Genomic DNA, 25,179 nt, shown 5'->3' with positions numbered 1-25,179 from the left:
GCCTTTTAACTTAATTGCTTTGTGGTCAAAGAACATAGCCTATTTGATAACAATTCCTTGAATTTGTTGAGATCTGCTAGTACACAATCACTATTTGTAAGTATTCCATGTGTGCTTGAGAAAAATATATATTCTCTAATTATTGAGTAAGAATTTGTGTATATGACTGCTAGATGAACCTAACTAAATGTGTCCTTTGGATAGTCTGTATCTTACTAATCTTTTGTCTACTTGACACATCAGTGAGAAAACTATGTTATCATTGGTCTTGTACCTCCCTGAAGTTATATAGTTATATCAATTTTCGCTATATGTATTTCAAGTATATCACAAGTTTAGGAGTGTTGCCTCTTGCTTGTATCATTATATAGTTACCATCTCTGCTCCTAATAATGCTTTTGTCCTAAAAGCTATTTTGTCAGATGTTACCGTAGCTGATCCAGCTTTCTTTTCACAGTTTGCCTGATATATCTTTTAATAGACTTTTATTTTCAGCTTTTATGGTGCTTCCACTTAAGAGGATCTCCTGGAAATAGTATATGAATAGATTTTTTTTTTTTTTAATCCATTATGGAAATAATATGCTTTTAGCATGAAATGTGTTGCTTTAGTCTTTAGGCCTCAGCTAGGAAGTGTTTCCCCAGAGAGGATTTCCTTTTGCTTCTACTGATAGGATCTAGGTTTACTTTAGTCCCCTTGAGAGTCTTGGCTGATTATGGGTAGCAGGCTCAGCTGTGCTAGTGGCCCAAGGTTCAGTGTCCCCACTGAAGGGTATTGTTGGCATCGCCCTCAGGCCTATCCTGCTTTTCTGTCACTCTGCAGCCACCAGGATACTTTATTTGGGGTGAAGCTAGAGATTGCTTGTGAGATCAGGTATCCTTCAAGGATTGTTTCTTACACAGCATGTGTTTGTTCTGTAATGACAGTGCCCCCTAGTCAGCCATAATACAGATGTGGAAATCTTAGTGAAATCTCTATCATCCTTTGACTTAATTTTTTGACTTCAACTAGTCACAAAGTCCTGTTAATTTCTCCTTTAAGACGTTACTCAGCTCCATAATTCCTTCTTTGTTTCAGCCGAGAAGGCCTTGGACAGAGAGTTTACAGAGGAGATTTACTTGTCCAAATGCCTATCTTCACAGTTCCTCTGTTTCCAAATGTCTGCAAAAGAGGATGAAGGATACATCTGCAGCCTACTCTTTTCTTTATGTAGCTTTGTATTCCCCTTGGTTTTTATTTTCTTACTTCTTGAATTATATTTGGAATTTCTCACTTTATATGAATGATAGCTGAAAACACGTATGAGTTTTAATGGAATCTGTTGAAGGTTGATCATGTTTTCCTACAGTAGTTTAGAATTATTTAACAAGGAATATTTTATTTGATTCATTTAAATGAAAGTAATTGTGTTGTGATTTGAAATTTTATATAAAAATTTTCAACCACAAGATCTCTGCTGTGGACAGCAAGCAGACTATTTATAATTTGTACAGATTTTTAAATTATTATTTATTACTTCTGTGGGATAAACAGAAATGCTATTCTTAATTCCTTTGTAATTATTTATATGATATAATTTTGAAAATAAGATGTTTCTATAGGAGAGTTGTTTATGGAAAGTTAGTACTAACTTTAAGGATATCAAATGTTTTAACTATATAGAAGGTACTTAATATTTGATTATAGTTTGGATGAACATATAGAAGTGATATTTTCATATTGTAAGAATGTTTTTCTGTTTTAGAGCATGTCAAAAGAATAAACATAGTAATTTGAATGCTCTATTTTTATTTCTAGAAACCAGCAAATATCCTAGTAATGGGAGAAGGTCCTGAAAGGGGGAGAGTCAAAATAGGTAGGTAATTATTTCTAAAATAATTTGTTAAGAAACTGAAGTGACTGCAAAGATGGTTTCCCATTTTAATATTTATTTAAGTAATTCATTTAAAAATTACTTCTTCATAGTATTTTTAGAAAAAAATGTTGAAAACGTAGATAGTTTATAAAAACCCTCAGCTTTATTCACAAAATAAGGTTCTATAACTCTATGCTGAGACAAGCAAGCCCACAAAAAATTCATTCCCATACAAAACCCCAAGCATGTGTTTATGCCACTATTACTGTCCTGCACAGCCATCCTAAACATAATTTCTTAAATCTTGCTTTTGTCTCAGCTGTATCAAATGTTCTTTCCCTGAATACATCCCACCTACCCTGACCTAATACATATAGATTTTCACAGATTCCCCACGCCACTCCTCCCATCCCTCCTGCCACATATGTCCTTTGCCAGGTACCAAATGAATACGTATTTGTGTATGCTTTCCAAATGAATGTATATGTTTATAGACTCTTACTTGCCAGTCTTAGATTAAGGTACTGGCAGGAGCCTTAATCTGGATATTAAAATTTCCTTTAAAACCCTGAAGTTTCTAAAAAAAATTAACATATTTATACCTCTGACATATTTGGGAGAAAATGAGCTAAGAAATGCTTTATTCTAATTTCTTTTAATAAAAATTATATTTATTGAATGTTCGATGTTTTTTAGAAGGTTTTTGAAATAAAAGTTGTTTCATCAACATGCTTTCTTTGCTATTAGAATATACCATGCTAGGGTTGGTGCAAAATTGTGCTAACTTGACCTACTATAAATTCATTCTGTCCTACTTCAGCTGACCCTGCCCTGCTGCTTGGTCTTCTACTGCTCCAATTAATTCACTATCCCAGTTCCTGAAGAAGCCATTGTAAACCTTTTCTTTAAACTTCTACTCTGAGTTTACTGCAATTCAGTCATTCAAAAGTTTTGCTGATGTTAATTAGGAACCAGGTTACTACTTTCTTTCCACTTCACCTTTCTTCCCCATCCCCTTTCTGCCACTCCTCACTTGTTTCTCACTCATTCTTATGTTGTTTTTCTTATAGGCATTTTTTGAGCACCTACTTTTTGCTAGACACTGGTGAAAGTGGAAGGGAAATAAAGAATGGTTCCTTCCTGTGAGATACAGTAAAGTAGACAGTTTACTATCCACCGTGATATTTACTTTCATATGTTAACTCATTATTGTAAACAACCACTCTCTGTGGTAGGTATTGCAGATAAGGAAAGCTGGATTTAGATAGGTTGTAGCTTGTTTAGCCTTTCAAAGGAAGGACTTGAATTCCAAATCCAGAGTCTCTTTCCCTGCCAACATTGATACTTAGTGATATCAAAGCTATCTGGTATGACCTTACTGACCACTTCTTGTCAGCACAGCTCTGCCTTTGAAACTGTTAGAGAAAGAGTGACTCTTTGCTTCTAAGACCCATCTAGTGCCCTTCTTAGCTTCTAAATAATCTTCCTGCTATCCTTAAGTTCCTCATATTATAGGATCTCCCTTCACCCCTTCTCCAGTTTCTCCTCTTCACCTTTAAACATTCATGGTCCTCTTCCCAATTTTAAAATAAATCTTCTCATATCCACTTTCTTTTCTTTACCATTTATTTTATTTTTACTTTTTTCTTCTACTTCTAGCACACATGATATTCACCCATTGGTTCTATTCACCCTAATTTATTATAATCTGGCCTCTAATCCCATCCCCTTTAGAAATTGCTCTCTAAAAGGACACCTTTGACTTCTATCTTACTAAATCTAGTGGCCTCCATTTTCCTTTATTGCCTTAGCCATTTGTTTTTCTGACAAGTCTGACCTTGGAACTTTTTTTCTATATGACATCACATAATTCTATTTTCTTATATATCACTTTCACTGTTACCTCGGTATTTTTATTCATTATTGCCTCTTACTCCTATTAAGACACCCTAGGCACTGGCTTAGGACATGGCCTCCCTTTACAATTACTTTTTTAGGGAATTGATAAGTTGTGGCCTCAAAATCTTGGATTCTATGAAAATTATTCTAAGAACTGGATCTCAGATTCTGTTCTCTCACCCTAGGTGAAATCTTTGTCTTTATTTGGTTGTCTTGTTGGCCATCTATACTCTATTATTCCAAACCAAATTCACCATCATCTTATACTTTCCCTTATTCATACCCATCGTCACATTTAACACAGTCACCCAAACTTAATGTCTTCTTACTACTCCCAAATATCTCTACTGTTTCTCAATATAAATTCTGTATTCTAGCCAGGCTAGTTAGTTGCCCTACTGTTACGATTAAGGATTACGATTTTAGGATTACAATTTTATCCAAGATTAGGGATAAAACAGGGTTCAAAGTAAGCAATAATTAATAATAAAGGTCAAATAAATAATCTCATTGTTAAATTGCTTTAAATTTTGTTTTAATAGCACACTATTTCTTTTAAAATTAGTAATCCTCTGATCCCTGTGCTTAACACTTTAATGCAGTTCTTTTTTGGCTGATAAGAAAAGCATAGCCTAATGGAAAACACATTATGCCCTTCCCTGTATATGAGCCTTTCCCTCCTCAGCAACCTAAAGACTTCCTATATCTTACCTAAAATGCTTATTGCCTTCTTTACTATTCACAACAATTTATCCTTCAGAATCCAGCTCAAGTTCTGTCTACTTTCAATTTAGTCCACTTCTACAAATGTTTATCAAACATCATTCCAGATAAAACTGTGAAGGAGATGTGGACTCTTCCATCACGGGACTCAGAGTCAAGTAGAAAGCAGTAGCAACTTTCCTTTTTTCTTACAGTACTTATCCTTTTTTGGGGGTCCATTCCGTGTATTATGTCATCTCACTTTCATTTAAGCTCCTTGTTGTAGACCTTGTCTCTTGCTGTTTTTCTGTCACATGAGATGGCCTAATCAGCATCCACACCAGAATTTTACTACCGCTACCAGTTGAATTGAAAATTTCACTCATATCTAATTTTAGCAAAACAACTGTTAGTAATATTTAGGCTAAGGTATCTTTTATCTAAATTAGTAATTATTTTAAAAATAGTTTGAAACTCTTTTGAAGTTCATACAATAAACAGGAATTGTTTTAAGAATGTTTATTGTGCTCTCTGGCCTTGATTTCATTTGACAGTGAATAGATGTGGCTTAGATAAACTAAGGAGGTAGAGCATAAAGGGAGAAATACTGGCTTTATTTAGCCTTTACTTCAAAATTCTTTTCAATGGGTGGAACAGCATTCCATCATATTACTTAGTCATTAACAACAGTCAGCATCTGTTAAGTACATAAAGCAGTGCTTTGAAGTAGATATAGTATTGGTAGAATATCATCATTTGCTATAGAGAAATTTAGTTCAGAAAGAGTAGGCATTAGCACAGACTTCCTTGGACAGCTTTATTTTTTAAGACCTCGCTTCTCCAAAGCATTTTCAGAAAGTCTTATAATTATTCAAACTCTAATTAAATTAAAATTTTAATGTATGTTGTAGCATAGCGTATTAGTTTTAGATTAAATGATTCTCTGTAGTTGAAATTTTATGTACTATTTGTGCATTTTATAATACATTGGGTCCCCTTATAATAAAAATACACTGTGTATATTATATATTTCAAATTACAGAGGTTTATAATTCTTGTGATTTTACCTTTGTGACATATAATAATGACATGTATAATTTACTGGATGTCAGATCAGTGGTTAAGAACGTAGCTATTAGATTATATATATAACATGGTTTTTGCTTGAGGACTGGTATCTTTTACTTACTATCTCTATGACCATGGGCAAGTTGTTTAACTGCTTTGGGCCTTAGATTCTTTATCTCAGAAGTGGGGACCAAAATCCTTATTAAACCAGTGTTCTTATGAGGATTAAATGAAGTGATATATGGTGTATGTGAAAACCGTTTATAAACTAATATGCTTTGTAGATATAAGGTACTTGTTGTTTTTGAAATCTTAAGAAAATTAGTCTCTGGAACCTTATTTAGTAATAGTCTTTTTACTACTTTTGTACTTCTCTAATATTTATATCAGTTAGCTTTGGTGTAGACCTTTGTTAAATGCTGGATTACAACAAATTATCTCATGTGTTCTCTACATGTGCTTGGAAACATGTAAGTGATATGCTGGTAACAGGCTCTGAGGGAAAAAAGCTCCAATTTGTAGCATTTGCTGTTTTTTATGATGTAAATACTACCATAGCCAGTTTTAAGCAACCAACATGATGCCACTGAGCTCAGAGTTGATTAAATATACATACAAATTGGCACTCATGAGTCTACAAGAACCAACTGCAGCATACACTGAACTAAGATCATGGAAGCTTTTACACTATTTTCAATTTAAAAAGAAATCTAAGAATGTTATTGTAATTGTCTCTTAAAGACAGAAATCTGAAGTCAGACCTGGATTCTAATTCTGACTCTGTACTCAATAGCTCTACGACCTTGGGCAAGTCAGAATGTCTTTAAGACTCAGTTTCTTAATCAGTAAAGTAGGCACAATAATAGTATCTACCTCAGAAGGAGAAATCTGGTGCCTGGTACAGACCACTGGTTCAAAAGGAAGGAACAGGATTCCTTTATGAGGTTAGTAACTTGCCATGATTCTAATACCATGCCAAACTGAGTTTTATATTATTATTTTTTTTTATTTTTTAGCTGACATGGGTTTTGCCAGATTATTTAATTCTCCTCTAAAGCCACTTGCAGATTTGGATCCAGTAGTTGTGACCTTTTGGTATCGGGCTCCAGAACTTTTGCTTGGTGCAAGGCATTATACAAAGGCCATTGGTAAGTTAGTATAAAATGATTTACTCTCTTGGCATTGAATTATCATGAATACCAAATGGTATAATAATAAGGCTGCTTTATAAAAACCACTTTGTATCTCTTTGTAAAAGTCCTGTTGTCTTTTATATTCCTAGATTTCATAGTCTGATAGATTTGGATTTTTAACTGTATAGGAGAAAATGGTTCTTTTAAAAGAAGAAAGAATTTTCTTGTAGAGAATAGAGGTATCTGATCTTCTTGACTTGCTATGGAAATGATAACATGCAAATTTTATTTTGCACTTACCAGCTATTGATCAGAAGAACTGGAGAGAGGTTTGGAATTGTTTTCTTCACAAAAAGAAAATGGGAGTAGTGTGGCGTTGGAAGAGCCCCTTCTATCTGGGGAAAAGTTAGCCAGCCTTTCCCTAAGCAAGAAACAATATGACTAATCCTTCCTTCTTACCACTACAGTTATCAGAATGGCAGTTTCTCCATTAAGGTAGGAAATAGAGTCTAGGTGGATTAGCTATGCTCCTCATCTTACCATCTCTCCCAGTTAAAAAAAACAAAAGCAAAAAAAACGAATAAGAAAATCTGTTATAAATACACTCTCTGTGGGATTTAAAGTCTGCTTCAGAACAGAAGCATCAGAAGTTTTTCTACCTGGTAGCACCATATTGTCCTCAGAGGATCCAACTGCGACCTGAGGGAGGAAGAGAGAGCCCTCCTCAAACCTAGAGATTTCTTTAAAGGAGCTAAAAAGAGAGGGTAGGGAAGGAGTAAATAGTGCTATTGATGTGAAGGGCTAGTTCTATAAGGTACCTAAATTTGCTAAGTATATTTCTTTAGATTTTCCTTTTATATAGACAATTCTTTCTCTGTTAAGCTTATGAAAAACCTGGTGACACTCAAAGTACTAAAGTTCTTATATTTGGAAAGATTAGACTGATAATTAATCTATTCATTGGTAAAAAGGGAAACAAAAATTTAATTATAATAACGTCCTCCCTCATTAGGAGGTCTAATTTCTGCAAAACTCAGACATCCAGAACACATTTATACTTTGTCCAGTGACTGAGACATTAGCACAGTGCTGGAATATTGTAATACTTGCTTAAAAATTTCATTAAATTCGTGAAAAAGCCCATGAGTAGCCTCAACACTATGAGGAAAACCAGTATGTGTTTGACAGTAGAGGAATGTCAGACTGACTGTGGACCTTTCCCCTAGCAGTCGAGCCCATAGTAAGGCATAGTAAGGCAGCCAAGCCCATGTTGTCAGCAATGGACAATGGCAGCTGTCTATGAAGGGTAAAGAAGGGAAAACTACAAAAAGCACATGGAAGGAATGGAGTGCTCCTAAGAATGAGGAGTAAGAATCAGAGCCTGATTCTATATTTCAATGAGTAACTTTTATAGTAGGGCTGTATTTTTGAGACTTTTAGAATTATATTTGTTTTTTCTGTTATTAAGTCTCTATTGAGAACCAGTAAAATCTTGTAGACAATTTCAGAAGGCACCAGAGGATAGGGGGAGACTGAAAGTGAGACAGAGGAAGGGGAAGTGTTAGTTGGAAACAACAGGGGTGGTACCTCAGAACAGAATTAATGGTGAAATAACCCAGGGCACCTGGTGGAGAGTAGAAGCTGTGATGACAGTAGAAATCCATGTGTTGGACTCTCACCAAGCACTGCTACAGCCTATATCTAGAAGGGTGATTTCCAGTAAGGAAAGACAAATTCAGCCAAAATACTAAATGACTCCTCACCAAAGTCTGTCCCACTCTTAGAGATTCTTATACGAAATCCATGGTAAGGCCCATTTTTAACATGTACCATTAGGTGATTCTGTGGTATGTGGTCTACACACTGACAGCCCATACTTTGAGAAGCACAGTTTTTTGAATATTTTATGATTAATTGCCATTTTGTTGAAATAAAAATGGACGTGTTTTTTTGGAAATAAAGATAATTGGGTGTCAATTGGAAAGTAACTATATTTCTTGTTTTCTCAGGGTAAGGAGAACCGAAATTGAATTTTAAGCAGCTAGTAACTTACTTGCTCAGTAAATGAGATTTACCACTTACTCAAAGATAAAAGTATAATCACTAATTTCTAATTTCAGTCAAGTCCCAGTTATCCATTTTGGGTAGAAGTTAGGAACAAAGTTAAGACATAGAAAAAATAATCCCCAAATCAATTATCTTTAAGATTGAAATATATTCATAGCAGACATATGAGCACACACACATTCACTCATTCTTACTCTTCTCTATATCTGGTTTATGTCAGATATGAATATTTCTATTCAAAGCATAGAAATAAGAGAGTTCGATGATTTGATATCAGTGGAGGTTTATGGAATGACGTTTAGTGAGGGAGGGGAGTGGCTCTGTGTGTGTGTGAGAAAGAGAGGAGAATAAGTCATTAATAGAGGAAAAAGAAAAGAGAAATGGGTATTTATGGTACAATGTCCAGATGACCATTTAAAATTAGAGGCTAATATGAATCAGGCATCCCTAGGATATTACACTACCTGTAAACTGAGGTTCTCTTAGCAGTTCTCAGAGAACTCTAGATCCTGGCTCCTGTCCTTTGAATTGAGGACAAACCAGGAATTGGCATGACCAGCAACTTACAGTAGTAGTTCCAGTTGAATGCACAGTAGAGGCAGACCACAGGAAGAGAGATGGGATCATCAGAGGTAAGAGTGACAACCAACATGATGTGGGAGAGAGAAAGAAAGAGCGGACACTGAACAGCGTTTCTACTCTACTCTTTAGTGATGAACGTTCATAGTGATGACCCTCCTGCATCATTAAGAAAGATCAAATTATATTTTATAGCCTCTTAAGATGGCAGGTAGAGGTGTAATAAAAAATAGTTATTGAAAGGATATGTTTCCATTATCCAGAAGGCTAACTTATGTGGTAGGAAACCATTCCTGAATGGAGTCAAATATGTGAGATATTACTTTATATATTTTTTAAACATTTGGTAATTTGTTTTACAAAAGAGCATACAAACACTCATTCTAGCTGATGGATATTATTAGACTTTTTTATTTAGCTTTTCTACAGAATGTGATTTTCACATTTGGTAGGCTACTAAACACTACTTTCTATACTGTACTATATATAGTTCATACATTACTAACTTAAAAAAATACTAATTAAACAGCTTTATTTAAGTGGATAAATATGAATATACATCTTACAAAAATTAATTCACATGTATATTTGGCAAAACATTATTATATAATACAGTCTCAGAATCTAAATTAGTTTTTCAATGTATAAAATCCAAATAGAATAATCTATAACTGGTGATTTGAAATAGTTAATAAAACTTTTAAAGATGCCTAACTTTATCCTGAGATTTTGGAGGATTGAGTAAACATCTAGGTGAGTATATTTAGATAACATTTATCTCTGCTGAGGTCTACTGGTGTTTTGATCAGCTTCTAGACTTACAATTTGTTAAAAAACAAAAACAAAACAAAACAAAAAAAAACTGAAGTTGGTAGTCTTTCAGACAAAAGTTGAGTTTATCCAAATCATTTTATGTGGCCTATACTCTTGATCTATCCTCACAACTCAGAAATTCTTCTCTATCATTATGCATTCGATTGCTTTAAAAAAATATATTGCCATACCTGACCATGATGATATTGTTTTAGTCTATCAAATCTTGGGTATTATGTCCTGTATTAGATTATTAGTTGAATGCTTTCATAATTGAATTATTAATAGTGGTTGGAAAGGCTTTTGCCTAAATATAAATTTATTGCTTGCTAAATTGAGTTTCCCACAATTATCTTCATCAGGAAATATATAAATAAATGTTTTTTTAGTTGGCTTTCAATGTGTGATGATCAGCTATTCATGTCTCGTTTTCTTAATACACTTATTGTACTTTGTGTATTGCTTCCCTGAAAAGTATTTTTATATGTAGGTTGTGATTATACCCAGGAATTACAACCAAAGAAATATAATAAATGTTTACACAAGCTTGTTTTTTTTTCTTCATAGATATATGGGCAATAGGTTGCATATTCGCTGAATTGTTGACTTCAGAACCTATTTTTCACTGTCGTCAGGAAGATATAAAAACAAGCAATCCCTTCCATCATGATCAACTGGATCGGATATTTAGTGTCATGGGGTTTCCTGCAGGTAATTTATTTTCCTTTTTAAAATATTTGAAATGGTATTTCAAAATCATTACTTTTCAAAAGCATATTTTAAGTAATTTTATATATCTTTTAAGCTAAAATAACTAGGAAAGTTTTGATAAAAGTAATACATTATTTCCTATAACAATATTCAATCTTTTTTTGTAAGATAAAGACTGGGAAGATATTAGAAAGATGCCAGAATACCCCACACTTCAAAAAGACTTTAGAAGAACAACGTAAGTAGTAACTTCAATGGGAAGTATTTAAATTAATTCTTTAAAAAAAACAAACAAGCAGATATAGATTATTATTTAAACCAGAAACTTAGATTTCAGTATATTAATTGCACCAGTGGTTCAAAGAAAATATTCCAGATGTTATTCACATATATGCCAGGCATAGGCTGTAGTATTTAAAAACTTCTAAGAAGTTATGGGTCAGTAGATAGTTTAAATGTCATTTATGTTTTAGCATGATAAGGACTCAGTTCAAGACTACAACTGTGATTTTATCTTTATTCAAGTATTGACTGATGACTGAAATGCTGGACTAGGAACCAAGAAGGAGGAACACATGGCTTGGGATCTGAGTAACTGGTGGGGACATGTACATTGAGTAGAAGTGAAAAGTTTGTTATAAATAGGCATGCCTGGAGGAAAAGGTAGAAGAGGTTCTCTTTTGGACAGCTTAATGGAAAACTTTTAGGACAGGATGGCTTGTAGGAATAAAAGCAGACATCATAAAGAGAAGTGAGAATGGCACCAATCACTTTTGGCCCCTCTGTTACACAGTCCTTGGTGGAATCCTTTGCCTCTACCTATCTCTTTAAAAAACAACAACAACAACAACAAAAATATAATTAGATGCCTGTTGTCAGACTCAAAGGCCTCTTCCATCCTTGCCAAGGGGAGTGCTAACCTTCTCTCCTTTCATACAATACCCATCCATCTCTTAGATAGCACTGATTTGCTCAAGGTTTTCTTTTCTCTAGACTTGTTCCCAGGCAGTCTCCACAATTCTGTGGCCATAATTTACCATCAGTTATGCTGATAACTCCCAATTTATATATCCTACTCAGATCTCTTTTCCAAGTTTCAGACCCATTTATCTAATTGTCTTATGGAGTCCCAACTTGAATGTTTCCTAAATACTTAAAATTAAATGTCCAAAACCGAACTCATTTATGCTCTTACACCTCTCCTCCTGCTATATTTCCTATCTTATATCTTACGATTCTACTCAACGTACATGCCTCAACTCACCTAATTGTTGAAGCCAAAGACAGGAGAAATATCCCTGATTCTGTCTCACTCTCTTCTGTTTTAAACTACTCCCTATGTCCAAATATGAAATCCAGTCAGTTCTTTGTTCTAAATATCCTTTGAATCTTTGTATTTCTCTTCATTTACCCTGCCACCATTCAAGTGCAGACCACCACTCTCTCACTTAGAACCCTGCAGTGGCCTCCTAAGTCCCACCTCCAGTCTTCATTCCAGCTTACTATACTGCAATCATTGCCAAAAGCAAATTCGATCATGTCGGTCTTTTAGTTGCTCTTAAGTCTCCATTGTTCTCAATTCCATAATACAGCTAACAAAGCCTTGGCTTCTACATCACCAAATTCATCTCCCAAACCACTCTTCACTTTGTATTCTATAGCCTAGATATCTGAATTTCTTTAAGAACCTCAAACATCCTGAGCTTTTTTTTCCCCTTTGGATTTTTATACATGCTGTTCCCTCAGTTTAAGATGTACTTTCCTTCCACCCATTTCATCAGACTCACTCCTCTTTATCCTTTTTATTTATCCTTTAGGTCTTGGCTTAGTCATCACTTGCCTGATGAGTCCTTCCCTGACCTTCCAGGTCTGAATTAGGTGTAGTGCATTGATAACTTAGCACTACAGTTGGCTTTTGAATACTTATCTACCTTTCCCTCTAGATAGTATGGATCCTGTCTATTTTACATACCATTATATGCCTCCCCATATGTACAGGGTCTGGTACATAATACATGCTCATTAGTTACTTGTCAAATGGGTATTCAGTAAAAATGGTTCAAGTAATTCAAGATACTCTAATAATATAAAAAATGGAGAAAATTAATGAAGATGCTTAACATTTAATTTAGTATTTAAAGATCAAAGGAAATTTTTTTATCAAAAAAACAATAGTGTTTATAACAACCAAAAATTAAAGAAGAAATTTTAAAATTAAAGAAATTTTAAAAAATAAATGATATCCAGTTAGAAAAAGAATAGAAAAAGTTTAGAGATAATAGCCCGTACTTCCTAAGTAAACAATTCTACCCATGTAAAAGTAGACTACTGTTACATGAGATAAAATGAGATTTATTAAAAACTAGCTAAATCTAATATAATACATCCAAGTCATTAAAGTAAAATATAATAAAGAAAAAAGTTCCAGGAAATACTATTTCAAATGGCATAAAAAGTGAAAGAGTAATTTGTTTTCATTATATCAGATAAAAAGAACCCCAAAGCTTATTTCCAAAGTGAATTGGGGAGGATAACAAAAGAAATTTCTGTACTCTTTCTAAAAGTGTCAGCACTTATTAGCTCATTAGAAAGCAAGGTCAAAAGAGAACTGAAAGAAAATCATTAGGTTTACTTTAGAGATTGAATGTTCAAATAAACATGGTCTGATAAAATGCTTCATAATGTATATAAAGAGTTTTAATTACTTTGAAAACCGTTCAGCTTCAAACTAACAAATCTGAAGAGGATAATTCAGAAAATGACAAACAATTCAGGTTAACTAAAATACTAGGAGATATAAGAAGAAACCACATTGGGAATTGAGCAATAGGATTTCTGAAGTTCAAGGCTTTTTATGCGACGATAGAAACAAATAACTTTGAGTCTGGAGTTAACCCAAGAAATCAGTCGATTCAACATAGAAACCAAAAAATCGTAGACAGACTTCATTTCTACTTAAAGTTTCTTCCCATTACCAAACTCAGTGGCTACCTTGGCAATAAAAATGTTCCTGGTATAGAAGGAAAAAAAATTAATATACATAGCAAAGATTTTTAAAATGAAAATACCCAGTGTTGGTTGGCAAAGGTATAATGAACATTTTATTTGTATGCTACTGTTGATAATGAAGGCTTCTTAAACTTTAATGTACCTACAGATCACCTAGGGACCTTGTTAAAATGCAGATTCTAGTTCAGAATCTGGGATGGAACCCGAAAATGCATTGCTAATGCAGGTTCTCAGGTGCTCATGCTCCAAATCTGAGGGCCAGGTGTGTGTAGCAAGGTTCTAGAACACATTTAAAAAAGCTTTGAAATGTTTATACCCTTTGACCTAATAATTTCAAGATTTTGTTCTGTGGGTATGATTATAATCATTTTTCAGAGGAACCTAAGCCTTTCCTAGAGGTTAACTGAACCAAAATCACACAACTGGTGAATGACTGAGTCATGGTCGGGTAGGGGTCTGTGATTTTCACCTACTCTGCATTGTTGTCTTCCTGCAGTGTGTACCAGATTTACCTACGAGGACCTGCATTTCATAACTAATATGACACAAACAATATTAGTAACACAACCACTACAAATAATAAGTTTAAAGAGCATTTGACAAGGAAAAATGTTTATGAAGCAATGTTAAGTGAAAAAAGAACAATTTGTACAATATGATCCCAATTTTGTAAAAACAACAAAAATTCTCCAGTGTTTGTAATATCTCTCTATAAAATGCCACAGGAAATTGTCAAAATCTTGACAGTGGTTCTTTATTACTGAATGACTTGATTATGAGTGACTTTAATTTTATTCTTTACAGTTTTCTATATTCTCTAAATTTTCTACCATGAACATATATTACCCGTTTTTTAAACTTTTTAATTTGAAATATTTCATGTATAGGAAAGAATGTGTATGATGAAAATATGTAGTCTATTTATAATAATAAAGTGAATACCCCTCAATTCACCCCTCAACCGAAGAAACAGAACATCGCTAAGATCGCTGAAGTGCTCTCTGGGCCTTTCCTTTCTGTTGACATCCCTCCCAGAGGGTGGCCACTGTTCTTAATTTGTGTTTACCGATCCTCATTTTTCATTATAGTTTTACTACATATGTATCATTAAATAAACTATTGTTGAATTTAACATAGCTTTGAACTTTTTATATAAACAGTCCTGTACTGTTCTGCAATTTGCTTTTTTCCTCCATTCAACCTCTGTATTCATTTCTACTATTGTTAACGTTCCATTCTGTGAATACATAACAATTTAATTACCTATTCTTTAGCAGATAGACATTTGGGTTGTTTACAGGTTTTTTCTATTACAACAATGCTTCCAAGATCATATTTTGTCCATGTATCCTGAAATACATGTGCAAAAATCTCTCTTAGACTAGAGTATGTCCCTAAGTAAGGAATGGGTGGGTCATAAGATATTCACATTTTCAACCCTAATTGTTAATACATAATTATTTTCCAAAGTGCTTATAACAGTGTAAATTCTTGCATGCAGTATGTAACAACTCCTGTTTCTCCACACATTGACCAATATTTGGTTTCGAGTTCCATTTTAAACAGAAAAAACAATGGCATAAACATATACCTTATAGGAAAACCAATCTTGGAGCTTTCTGTTAAAAAACATAAATGATGCGCATGTTCTCCAATGACGTGTGATTGTTGTATCCTTGCAGGTATGCCAACAGTAGCCTCATAAAGTACATGGAGAAACACAAGGTCAAACCTGACAGCAAAGTGTTCCTCTTGGTAGGTGAATCTCTCCCAGACAGGGGCTTCAGATCCTCAGCTCTCGCCTCATTCCATTTCCCATGGATTGTCCCAGCTATTCCTTCTCTTAAGAAAGAAAAGAAATTGGTGGATGCTGGGACAAAATTAAATATTTACCTTTTGAGATGTCACCCTTGACTTCTAGTGTTATTTTTTATCAATGATTAATCAGAAAAAGAATTAAATTCTAAAAAGGACTTCAGTGCTATTGATTCTTGCCAATTTCACATAAATTTGTGTAGTGTACTAATAGTGCTGTGAGCTATATAAAATGGCATTTGATATTAATTCTGTTAGACATTAGTACAAAAGTCAAAACATTGGCTTGTAAACCTTTTTATGAGCTATCGATTTCTTATGTGTCACTCTAGCTTCAAAAACTCCTTACTATGGATCCAACCAAGAGAATTACCTCAGAGCAGGCTCTGCAGGATCCCTATTTTCAGGAGGACCCTTTGCCGACATTAGAGTATGTATCCCACTTTTTCTATGTCCTTTGCTCCAGGTTGAGGATGTCGGGTGGTGGTTGAAAGCAAGAGAGCACTTGTTACTGAAGTATTTTACTTTCTTCATTAATACTACCTCAGAGAAAAATTACTCAAGAGAAAGGGCCTGTATTTTGAAACAGGCTAAACAGTGAATGAAAATGAGTATTTTAGATATGACCATTTGTCAGTTTTACAGATAAAAACAAAGCCGAGACTGAGAATTTAAAATTCAGTGTGTCCACTGTACTACCAAACCCTTCTATTTCCCCATCTTTGGTTATACCCACGTATATAAATTGCACTTGGATTTATTAGTGGTGCAGCTTTTCTTGAGAACAAAAGTATTTTTATTGTTGAAGCAAGCACAAATTCACTCATTTTTAATGCTGATGAAGTTTGTGTGGAGAAACTCCTATGTCACATATGTTCCTCTTGCTTAACAACTGTTAAGGTTTGTTATTGAATGTGGCAACTAGTATAAAACTTCAGACAATGAATTGCTCTTTTCTTTAATGCTTAAATTAAGTTGTGTTTGGAGGCATCCAGCAAACAGCAGCCACAGATGAAGAATAGGAAATAAGAAAAAAAGTGGAATTTTAAATGAACAAGGTCAGTGATAGCATAGATTTTAGGTCATGACATATATTCTTTCTTTCTAATGATTTGTAGTGTGTTTGCTGGCTGCCAGATTCCATATCCCAAACGAGAATTCCTAAATGAAGATGAACCTGAAGAAAAAGGTGATAAGGTAAGAACCACACAGTACATTTTCACATCCAGACAGTAAGGGAGGCGAAAACAGAATGCAGGAAAGTTAATTTAACAATCCCTATGAATTTAACCACCTCTTATTTAATTAAATATGTCCCATTTACTTTATTGTAGGTGTACTTGAAATCTGAAATGTAATAAGCTTACAGATAAATGAGCTTCCCGATTTGTTTTATAGCCTATTTTATTTCCTGATTCTTCATTCTTGCTCTTTTTGTTTGTTCAGCATCATTACCATCACTTTATCCAGACTGCTTTTCAAAGCATCATTCTGTTCTTAATCCAACTTGGAGATATAAGTTGGATCTCCTTATGCCCCTCCCCTTTTCCAGAATCACTATCGAAAAGACTATTAGAGCTGTTTTAAGGAGTGTAGAACTATTTCCTGTGTGCCTTGCTGTCTTCAGTGGGATGTCTCTGTCTGATTGGGAGGATTACTGTGCAATCCAGATGAACTTCAGAGAATGAGTTCCGTTTAGGGCTCAGTACTTTGACCTTTGGGGATACTGTATTCTTTGGTCATTCCAGTCACTTTGGAGTCTCACATAGGTTGCCCCGCAGCTTGGGTCAGCAGTTACATTGTGTATATCGAGTAAGGAAAGAAATTTCTTGTTAATTTAGTTCCATACCAAGCTTGCTTTTCTTTCTTACAAGAATCAGCAACAGCAACAGAACCAACATCAGCAGCCCACAGCCCCTCCGCAACAGGCAGCAGCTGCTCCACAGGCGCCTCCGCCACAGCAGAACAGCACCCAGACCAATGGGACTGCGGGCGGGGCCGGGGCTGCGGCCACGGGTGCTGGAGCAGGGCTGCAGCATAGTCAGGACTCCGGCCTTAATCAGGTGCCTCCAAACAAGAAACCACGGCTGGGGCCTTCAGGCGCAAACTCAGGCGGGCCTGTGATGCCGTCAGATTATCAGGTATGCCAGGGAATTATGTAGTTTTTAATGTTTATACATTTTATAAAGTAGATCCTTTTAGAATTAAGTAGTACTTAACTCTAAAGTTTGTACGAACTATATAATCGTATTTCTAAGGCGCATATGAAAATGAAGATTTTTGTCAAATTTCATTGTAATTCCAAGATATTTCTCTCTCGACTCGTTTATTCTGATACTCTGAAGAAGGAAAGTGAGGTAGGCACCTCCCTCCTCAAAGAAAATTTCTCATTTTGCCCATACAACTGCCTATCAGCTTTGGGTCAGTAAAAGATACCTACATAAGCAATCAAAAAGGGAGAGGAATGGTAGCTTATTTTGGACAAAGTAAACTGTATACTTTAGAAAGATTTGCTGTCACTTGGAGGAAAATAATCAGTAAGTAGCCTCATAAACATAGAAGAGAAAGGGATTAAGATTGTGACTTCTCAGAAATAACCATTAAATCTCACTAGAAATTATTTTGAGAGCTACAATTGTACTACTAATTCAGGAAATTAAAGAAAAAAAAGTCTAAAGATTGATATTTGCAGAGAGAGGTAAAAGTACTTTTGAAAACTACGGGGAATCTTGCAAAAAAAGAAAACAAAAACAAAAAAACATTTTCAAGGTAGCCACAAGCCAAGAAAAGAATGAGGAAAGTGGGAAGAAAAACTTAAATGAAAAAGAAAAGGAAAAAGGTTTGGAACCATGGTCTCTCCGAAAACTGGTGGAAAAGGGACAATGAGGATAGAGATAATAGAGAACAAAACTGTAGGCAAGGGAGCCATAAAGTCACTGATAAGGAACTGGAATCAAGAGAAACGTTAACAAGATTAACAGGCGCCACGTTTTGAATATCTCAGCAAACTAATGCGTTTAGCACAACTGCTTCTCTGAAAACTTCTCTTGGAAGGCTCCCTACAAGCAGAGGAGTATTAATAACACTGCCATTTGGTTCCAATTAAACTAATCAATGTTTCTGTTTGATCTACTAAAAACAGTAGAAGTCATGAACCTATTGAATTTTATTATAAATTTAAGTTTTTACCCCCCTAACATTGGTTATTCCCATTATATGAGCAATAAACCTTTATTGCATACTGGCTCATCTTTGCGTCTCTGATTGTATTACATTAACCTGATTATAGTCAGTTACGGGCAGATTACTTAACTACTGTTTTTACTACTTTCAAATCTAAGAGTTTTTCAAAATGCTTTTCTTTGTCCATCCTGTGTTGTTTTCTTAATAAAACAGCATATCTTTGAAATGGATAGTCATCTCAGCTATTTAGTTGGAAAGACTAACATGAGGGGAGGTGGAGTCCCTCCCTTTTGCACCTATTTGTAGCTCTCCCATCATCAACATGTTTGTTCTTTATTTAGTATGGAAACTCTAGAGTGCTGTGTCTAATCTGCTAAAGTAAAAGTAGTCATAGCCAGCCTAACAATTATAGGGCTTATGAGTGGAAAGAACATTTTTTTCACAATAAACTTCAAAATAAAACATCGTTAGAATTTGAAACTTTGAAAGGCACTCAACTAGTCAGAGTTTCGTAACTTAGGAAGGATCAGAGTTGTTTTTAACCAAGCCTATCTTATTACCCTGTCCTTTTGGACCAGATGTTGCAAGTTCAATTTGGCAGCCTTTGCACATGAGGTGGTGACCTCGTTTATGTGTCCTTTTTTAAACCCCTAATGCCACCTCAGAGCCATTTACATTTTATTAGGGATATTCTTTCCCACTTTGCTTACAGGAAGAACCAGCCTCCTGAGTGTCGGGAATACACTGGTTCCAGCTATGCTTATGTTTAACCAGGCACCATATTCTATAGATGAATTTTCCTTTTACATATTTTTTCATATTCACTCTGGGAACTATGAAGTCGAATGTTTTATTTAAAGTAATAAAATACAGTTAATTGAAATACATTTGTCTTGGCCTTCTCTTGAGGGCATTTTCATATATGAAAAGTTTTTAATTCTAATTATGACCAAAGTTTATAAAACCCACTTATTGCTGCCACACCCCACCCAATCTCACCTGCCTTTTTCATGTAGGTGGCCGTGCTGATTCCACTCTCAGCTCTACCTCTTTTTTTCTAAAACTGATTTCTTAATCACAGTTTTGTTATTTATAATGAGAAAATTAACAGACATCTATATACATTATGAATGCCATTGACTGAATATGCCAGATGACTTTTCTTGTTTGTAAATCTCACTTCTGCAAAGAATGACCAGAGTTAGTGTAAAGAGCAGTGGGCCAGCATAAGCTTCCCCTCTTGCCTTTTTTTTGGGCCAGTCAGGTTTATCTCCCAAAGAAATCCCACCATACTTTGTGCCGGCCAGAACCTGTGGTTACAGTGGTAGCAGGCTATGATTTCAAATAAGCAAAACGTATGGACAAAATGTACTGTCAGCTGCCACGGATCTGAAGCAGGCGCCTTTGATGAAAAGGGCACATCGCCCTGCCCCAGTGTGATTGGCATCTCTTCTGTCATCATTAACTCCTTTCTCCTGTTTCCTTCTCCTAGCACTCCAGTTCCCGCCTGAATTACCAAAGCAGCGTTCAGGGGTCTTCCCAGTCCCAGAGTGCGCTAGGCTACTCCTCGTCGTCTCAGCAGAGCGCACAGTACCACTCATCTCACCAGGCCCACCGGTACTGACAGCCGCAACCCAGAGTACAGGCTCCAGCAATATGATGTCTGCATTGAAAAGAACCAAAAATGCAAACTGTGACACCGTTTAAAGCGCATTCACTTAGGAGGAAAACTATAGAGTGAGCATCTCGCAGGACTGACGATGTCTCTTCTTTATTGACATAAAGAAGATTTTTGTGAAGTTTCCCCAGCACCCTTTCCCTGCATGTGTTCTATTGTGACTTCTCTGATAAAGCGTCTGATCTCATCCCAGCACTTCTGTAACTTTCAGCATTTTTTTTTTTTGAAGGATTTCCTGGTGCACCTTTCTCATGCTGTAGCAATCACTATGATTTATCTTTTCAAAGCTCTTTTAATAGGATTTTAATGTTTTAGAATCAGGACTTCAGTGGTGTATAGTTTTATACTTCATGAACAGACCTAGCAACACAGGTAAAAATGCACCTTTTGAAGCACTACGTTGTTTTTACAGAATTTAACTGTTTTGCTCATGGAAGTTTTAAACAGAAACTGTTACTGTCCCAAAGTACTTTACTATTAAGTTTTTATTTATCTAGTTTCAGGGAAGGTCTAATGAAAAGACAAGTGGTGGGACAGAGGGAACCTACAACCAAAAACAGCCTAGATCTTTGCAGTTTCTATGCTTTATGCTATGAACTATGTGGTAATTTTTATGTAATCATTCATATGGAACTTAGTTCCCTGAATCATCTTATTCTGAATAGTGCTCAGTAATTAAGAATTATAAATTTAACCTTCATGTAGCTAAGTCTACCTTAAAAAGGGTTTCAAGAGCTTTGATGAAATATAGTCCTCTGGTGACCCACACCAGAAAGCTGAAGAGAATATTAACTTCACTAGGATTTCTTTAAGGAGTAATGTTGATCCAAGGATGTATTACTTCCCTTTGAAGGAAAAGCTTTTAGTGTATATTGTACATAAAGTTGGCTTCTCTAAAGAACTGTTGGTTTCTTTACATGTGGGTCAGCTCGAGTAACTTTCTTGTGTAATCAAGGGCACTCAAATAGGAGCCTGCAAATTAATCTGCTTTTGAAATAAAGGGCAGTGTTCTCCATTCATATTTGCATTAGATATAGAGTGACTATTTTTAAAGCATGTTAAAAATTTAGGTTTTATTCATGTTTAAGGTATGTATTGTGTATGCATAATTTTGCTGTTGTTACTGAAACAATTCTATCAAGACTCTTTTCATTGCACTGAATGCTTTCTTTTGCCCCTAGGAGAAAACTAATAAGTGTGCCTAAAAAACTACGGGCGGATAGTATATGACTATGCTAGGTAAAGTGCATATTTGCATTTCCATGATCTATGAATTAGAGGCTGAGTTCTTTCTCAGCCGGTGTAATGAACCCCTCACTCCCCAGTCACAAGGAATGAAGACTGAGAGCCCCATTGTAATGTAAGGGACAAGAAATTTGTGTTCTTCTGAATGCTACTAGCAGCACCAGCCTTGTTTTAAGTATTCTCCTGAGCTAGAAGAAATAGCTGATTGTTGTATATGCAAGATATATGCATTTTTTTTAAACTATTTTTTGTGAACTTATCTACCTGGTAATGATACTCTGGGTCCATACACAAGTAAAATAAGATTTTAGACAGAAGCCAGTATGCATTTGCACTATTGATGTGATACTGTAGCCAGCAAGGACCTTACTGATTTCAGCATGATAATGTTCATTAAGAATAAAGGCCGTGTGGTGACACTCACCGACACTGAAGATGAAACAGTTGATGAGCTCCCTTGGAAGGAATTTCTGATCATCTCCATGGTAATTTACCCCTTCCGTTTTTTAAAATGAGAAAATTAATAGCCCTCTGCATAGTGTAGCTCCATCTCTGAAGTTCGATCCTGTGCCCTGAAGCCTCCCTGTCCAGAGCTTTGGTCATCAGATTCTCACTGCATCCTCACCATGTGCACAGTGCTGTGCTGCATGGAAGACACAAAGGGCAAGACATACTTCCTGTCACTTAAGCTTCTGATCAAGCCTATGAAAGGAAGCTCTTCTGGGATGCTTGACTTGTAAGCGAGCCATCTTAGAATATGAAGGTCCTTTTGTTTACTTCTAAACCCCCTTGGATAGAGTTACTATTCCAAATTCTCTGTAAGAAACCATGTTACCGAAAGGTTACTATGTCTGCCTTCGAGAAAGCTAGCAATTAAATTATCACAACAGGCATTAATGTATATTTGAAAGTTCACAGCGGCCTTTCAACGATTGAGTGGCCCTTGGCAGGCAGAACATACTCTATTAAGTGGTCATAGAAAATTAGAAAGAAAATAGAAGCTCTGTCTTACCCTCAAGGGGCGCTTACATTTAATAAAAGACATACCCAAATATGTGCATGAACAGAAATGCCATGCCCCTTAATATTTTATAAGCAGCTTTGGAATACAGTTCTTGTGATGTGTGCTTATATGATCACGGGCCTACCCTGCATTCCGTGTATATGGTGAATTTTACTGGCAGAACTGATAGAGAAACTAAGGGGATTTCATCAGGTGTTCCCAGTACAATGTTCCCCAGATAGAGCCAGATATCCCCATTACACATGTGACTGGGTTTCTGGTCACCACACGGGAACTGGCTTTTTCCTCCTGTATTCTTGCCTCAGAGTTGGTGAGGCCCACTGGTGCCCATTACCTTTTGAAATAATTTTGGCTCACAATTTCCTTTTTCCCCTGTAAATAGGAACAAAGCCTTTAATACACTTATGGGCCCTAAAACTGTGGGACCTCAAAGGAGAACTGTGAAGCTTTTTGAGGTTAAAATTTACCTTCTTGGTCCCTAAATGACCACATTCCTCTTCGAAAATGTATTACTGTCGTGTTTCCTGAGAATGCAGAGTGGGGGACATCCCTCAGCATATGGGAACACCCAAACCAGGGGAGGTTACTGAAAGAAAGGAAAGAATCAAAGTGAAGATTTCCTGCTCTCCATATTACAAATCAGTTTCGAGTTAGCTTTCTGGTGAAGTGTGTGTTTGGAAAAAGAGATTCTAGAATTACAGGACAGCTGAGCTCAAGGGTAAGGTAGCCTGGTGACAGGGCTGATAGATACTGTGAGGCTGAAACAATCCTTGTGATGAAGTAGCTCATACAGCAACATACAAAAACCGAGGACATGTATATTTTTATATCTGTGTGGTTTTAAAACTTTAGTACTTAGAATTTTGGCCTTCTGCACTACTCTTTTGCTCTTGTAAACATAATTTACATTTAAGAATGGAAAGGGATGACATTTATGTGTTCACTTGCCTCATTCCTTGTGAAGCAACTGCTAGTTGTATGCCTCTAAGATGATGCTGTTTTCTCTGCTAAAGGTAAAGAAAGGAAAAAATAGTCTGACAATAAGACTTGCAGCTTAATCTGCTTTGAATAAATTTATGTAGCAGAAACTATACAATGAAGGAATAATTCTGTGTAAATTGCAAACCCTAAACTCTACCTATGGTGATATCTTTGTAGGGAATGGAGGAAGGCAGTGAAATGGCAGTTAGAGTAAAGGAGGCTTCAAGGATTCAAGTATAAGTAATATTTTATATAAAACATAGTAGTTTAGGTCCCCATAATATTCAGAAATAGTCACAAATATCATAAAGCAAAGTTCATTGTTTTAGGATTTTTTAAAAATGTGTTGTACCTAAGGCCATACTTACTCTTTTATGCTATCACTGCAAAGGAGTGATATGTATGTATTATATGAAAAAAAATCCTTAATGCACTGTTATCTCCTAAATATTTAGTAAATTAATACTATTTAATTTTTTTAAAGATTTGTCTGTGTAGACACTAAAAGTATTACACAAAACCTGGACTGAAGGTGTCCTTTTTAACAACAATTTAAAGTACTTTTTATATGTTATGTAGTACATCCTTTCTAAACTGCCTAGTTTGTATTTCCCATAATTCCTATTTGTGAAGTGTACCTGTCCTTGTCTCTTTTTTCAGTCATTTCCTGCATGCATTCCTCTTTATATGATTATAGAGATGACTGTGTATGCTTTCCGCACTCTGCTGTGAGGTGTGTGCGCAGAGCCGGCTGCACCCCAGCAAGGCCTGCCCCATGGGGTGCAGGACAAGCTGCTGCTTTGGAGCCGAGTGTTTTCCGCTTTTGAGTTGTCCTGGCATCCTTCTTGAAATGACTGTTAAAACTAAAATAAATTACATTGCATTTATTTTATATTCTTGGTTGTAATAAAATTGAATTGACTTTGTTTCTGTGTGAATTTTTTAAGTATAGGAAAACTCGTTAAAAGTTTTAGTGTTGAAATTTGATCTGTATGCCTAGAAGCTTTTCAGATTACACTCGTCCTGCAGAGATGCAAAGTCTCCCTGTGAGTTGCCATATGTTATTTTATTCGAGATGCTCATGATGTCACAAAACCACAGAGGCAAGGCTCACAGATACCTCAGAAGCAAAATTACAGTTTTTAAACATCTCCAGGGGAAACATCCTTTTTTAAAAAATGAAAATTTGAATGATGTTTTAGAAAAAACAAATAGGCAGCATTTTGTGGAGTGAGTGGCACTGGGAGTTTCTCCTTTTGTAAGTATGTTTTCTTGTACTTGGCTGCCCTCATAATTTACTCAATGAATCTTCTATGGTTATTCTAATGTTCAAGGGCATCATGGAGTGAATTGAAGAATGTTTAAGTGGCAAACACAACACTTCCATTTCTATTTAAAATAGTTACTGCACATATCC

At 35.5% G+C, this 25,179-nt stretch overlaps 1 protein-coding gene and 1 pseudogene across 4 annotated transcripts in view; one reads left to right on the top strand and one right to left on the bottom strand.

Annotated features, from left to right (window-relative positions):
- CDK19 (cyclin dependent kinase 19) overlaps window positions 1-24,688 on the top strand; it is a 124,425-nt gene extending 99,737 nt beyond the window's left edge. For all 4 annotated transcript variants that reach the window (XM_039870382.1, XM_039870392.1, XM_039870409.1 and 1 more), the window contains 9 exons: window positions 1,798-1,855; window positions 6,541-6,672; window positions 10,684-10,827; window positions 10,996-11,065; window positions 15,519-15,591; window positions 15,984-16,081; window positions 16,770-16,848; window positions 17,526-17,792; window positions 20,327-24,688. In XM_039870382.1, the coding sequence (XP_039726316.1) occupies window positions 1,798-1,855; window positions 6,541-6,672; window positions 10,684-10,827; window positions 10,996-11,065; window positions 15,519-15,591; window positions 15,984-16,081; window positions 16,770-16,848; window positions 17,526-17,792; window positions 20,327-20,458 (1,053 nt within the window). In that variant the 3' untranslated portion in view covers window positions 20,459-24,688. The remainder of the gene's footprint in view (window positions 1-1,797; window positions 1,856-6,540; window positions 6,673-10,683; window positions 10,828-10,995; window positions 11,066-15,518; window positions 15,592-15,983; window positions 16,082-16,769; window positions 16,849-17,525; window positions 17,793-20,326) is intronic.
- On the bottom strand, window positions 11,657-11,769 carry LOC120610850 (uncharacterized; annotated as a pseudogene).
- Window positions 24,689-25,179: the final 491 nt, after the last annotated feature.

The sequence above is a fragment of the Pteropus medius genome, unplaced genomic scaffold (genome assembly GCF_902729225.1).
Source record: "Pteropus medius unplaced genomic scaffold, Ma_sr-lr_union100, whole genome shotgun sequence".
NCBI lineage: Eukaryota > Metazoa > Chordata > Mammalia > Chiroptera > Pteropodidae > Pteropus > Pteropus medius.
Note: the sequence above shows the minus strand (reverse complement) of the source record. Positions and strands in the feature narration are given on the sequence as shown.